The sequence below is a fragment of the Corvus brachyrhynchos genome, unplaced genomic scaffold, assembly GCF_000691975.1.
Source record: "Corvus brachyrhynchos isolate BGI_N302 unplaced genomic scaffold, ASM69197v1 scaffold114, whole genome shotgun sequence".
In the NCBI taxonomy this organism is placed as follows: domain Eukaryota; kingdom Metazoa; phylum Chordata; class Aves; order Passeriformes; family Corvidae; genus Corvus; species Corvus brachyrhynchos.
In genome coordinates, this window is record NW_008238337.1 from 2,823,098 (window position 1) to 2,825,618 (window position 2,521).

A 2,521-nucleotide genomic window follows, 5' to 3' on the forward strand; every position below is an offset into this window, starting at 1 on the left:
CAATAATTAAAGTTGCAGCAGCAGCATTCTGCAGCCTACAAAGGTGAAGGCACCAACTTGAAGCAAACATGGCACAGGGACCTCAGAGGTAAGAAATGCCCCAAATCAAGGTGACAAAACTCCATCACAGGAGCAGCTTCTGCTCCAGAGGGCTCTGGAGAGCTGAACTGAGGAGTGGTGCAAAGGAAAACACTAATAGGGGCTTCACGAGCTAAAATACCGACAGCTGGGAAGTTTCATTCCACAGGGGTTACTGGGCTGAAAGACTTCAGCTGATCTGAGGGCAACCAGCTCTGTGCACCACCAGGATGGGTCTCGGTGCTCAGAAGCTGAGATGGCTCAAGGAAAGCACCGGAATTTGTGGGTATGGGGGACAAACCATCCCAAAGTGTTCCCTGTGACCCACCCTGCCAGCCACGAGTGGGAAGGTGGCTGTGCTGGGCTCCATCTCCTACCTGGGCCAGCTGCAGGACCCCTCGCAGCGCCCGCCGCACGTCCCCCAGCTCGGCATGGCCCAGCCTCTGCCTGTCCTTCAGCTCGTCCAGGTACTCCAGGCTCCGCTGGCCACAGTCCCGACACGTCTCCGTAAGCCCTGCGGAGAGCATGGCTTGGTGCCAGCAGCTGGCTGGGCAAGGAGTCCCTTCATCCCAGCCCTGCCACCCTCATCTTCCTCCTCCCCTCATCCACAGCATCCAGAAAATTTCTTCTAGATTACAAGCGAGTTTCCAGGAGCAATGTGATGTTCCTGGCCCAGGGAGGGGCACTAGAGGGCAGGGAATGTCAGGAAGGGGAGCATGGGGAATGTGCTGCCCTCGGTAAAATCTGCTCCTGGCAGAGGGGGCTTTGGCATGGCCTCCCTAAAGAAAAGCCCCATGAGGAAAAATCCCCCTCAACACACGCTGCATCCCTGCACTCACGGTCAGCGTGGTCCGTGGGGGCCAGGTGGGACGTGGCGCTGCCGTTGACGATGGTGTCGGCCGTCAGGTGTGCAAAGAGGGCCAGAGCCCCCACCAGCCCTGCAGCATCTGCCACAGACAGCACAGGGTCAGGAGCTGCCAGCCCAGGGCACCCCCTGCCAGGTCCTGGGGGCTGTAGCCCGTCCTCAAAGGCACTCAAGGATCAGTACAAGACTCAGAGATGTTGGGATTGACCCCTCCAGCTTGAACGAGCCCACGGGAAGCCCCCAGCCCCGTTCTGTGTCCCTCTGCCACCAGGGCATTGCCGCTTGCTGATGGCCCCGGAGCCGCCGGGGGCTGCTGGATGCACGGAAACACGAGCAAGCTGGGAGCAATGCCGCCGGTCCCCAGCCCCAGGTACCTGCCATGGAGGCCACGTACTGCGCGTGCCCCTTCTCCAGGGCATCCGTGGACTCCAGCGCCGCCTGCGCCCGGCTCAGCAGGTAATCTGCAAGGAATTGCGTTGCGTCTCATCAGCACGGCCATGCTGGTGGGTGTCTGCACCACGAGGCACCACTGAGTGGAAGTGTATCCCTGGCTGGGGAATGGCGCTAAAATCTGAGCAAAGTAGTGCTGGAGATGAGAGCTAAAAATTCATCCTGGGAAGTCCGACCCCAACTGCCTCGGCTATGATGGAAAAAATGCCATGGGAGAGCTGAGATGCAACGTTATCTGTCCAGGAGGGAGAAGGCACAGCGTGTTTCAGCCCCCTGAATGAGCAGGACATACCTGGGGAGCTGGTGCAGCGGAGGTGCAGGGGGTCATCCAGCTTGGCCATGGCATCACGGAGGATGCCCTGGGCTTCCCGCACCGTCTGCTGCAGGACTCCAAACTGCTCCTCCAGCAGCTTCTGCTGCAGGCTCTGCTCCTGGTTGCTCTGTGAGGCAGGAGGAACAGGTGAGTGGCACGACTACAACACAGGATCCCCAACAGCAGCATATCCCTCGAGAGCCCCTTTCCAGGGTTAGACCCAACCACCCCATGACTGCTGGTGCAGTGATATCCCATTGGCTACATCGGCCAGCATCCCCCAAACACCTCACACATCTTCACACAGCACTGTACCTTCTCCAGGAGCCTGCCCTGGAGCTCTCGGATCTCCCTCGTGGCCTTGTCTGCCTCCTGGCTCAGCTGCAGCTCCTTCTCCTCGACGAGGCCACGCGTGGACAGCAGCTCACACTCCTTCTCGCTCACCGACCGCCTCAGCACCTCCTTCTCGGCGTGCAGAGCATCCACCTGGGCGCTGAGCTCCACACCTGCCTGCCATGGGGCCAGGACACCCTGTCACTCCCCTGTCACTGCTGTGAGCCCAACAGACACGCGGGGGGAGCGCCGGACATGCCCAGCTCGTGACGCTGATGGGCTGGGCCCATGCTCAGCCCTGCGACAGCTCCTCGGGCTGCTGTTGAACCTCTGGCTCAGCAGTGGTGGCAGGTCCATCACCCTGTGACAGGGTTTGGTGGGGGCCTGAGCTCGTGCTGCCCCTCCCACCCCGTACCTGCTTGGCGTGGCTGAGCGAGCGCTGAGCCTGCTCCAGCTCCTCCCGGCGGGCGTCCCGCCCCCGC

The 2,521-nt window shown here is 61.2% G+C and overlaps 1 protein-coding gene across 1 annotated transcript in view; it reads right to left on the bottom strand.

The window, feature by feature from the left end:
* Window positions 1-2,521, bottom strand: part of HIP1R (huntingtin interacting protein 1 related) — a gene marked incomplete at its 5' end in the record, with an annotated part of 14,260 nt that overhangs the window by 3,920 nt on the left and 7,819 nt on the right. The window contains 6 exons of the mRNA XM_017734707.1: window positions 456-592; window positions 918-1,025; window positions 1,318-1,404; window positions 1,686-1,833; window positions 2,022-2,216; window positions 2,455-2,521. The exon at window positions 2,455-2,521 is cut by the window's right edge and continues 8 nt beyond it. Of these exons, the coding sequence (XP_017590196.1) occupies window positions 456-592; window positions 918-1,025; window positions 1,318-1,404; window positions 1,686-1,833; window positions 2,022-2,216; window positions 2,455-2,521 (742 nt within the window). The remainder of the gene's footprint in view (window positions 1-455; window positions 593-917; window positions 1,026-1,317; window positions 1,405-1,685; window positions 1,834-2,021; window positions 2,217-2,454) is intronic.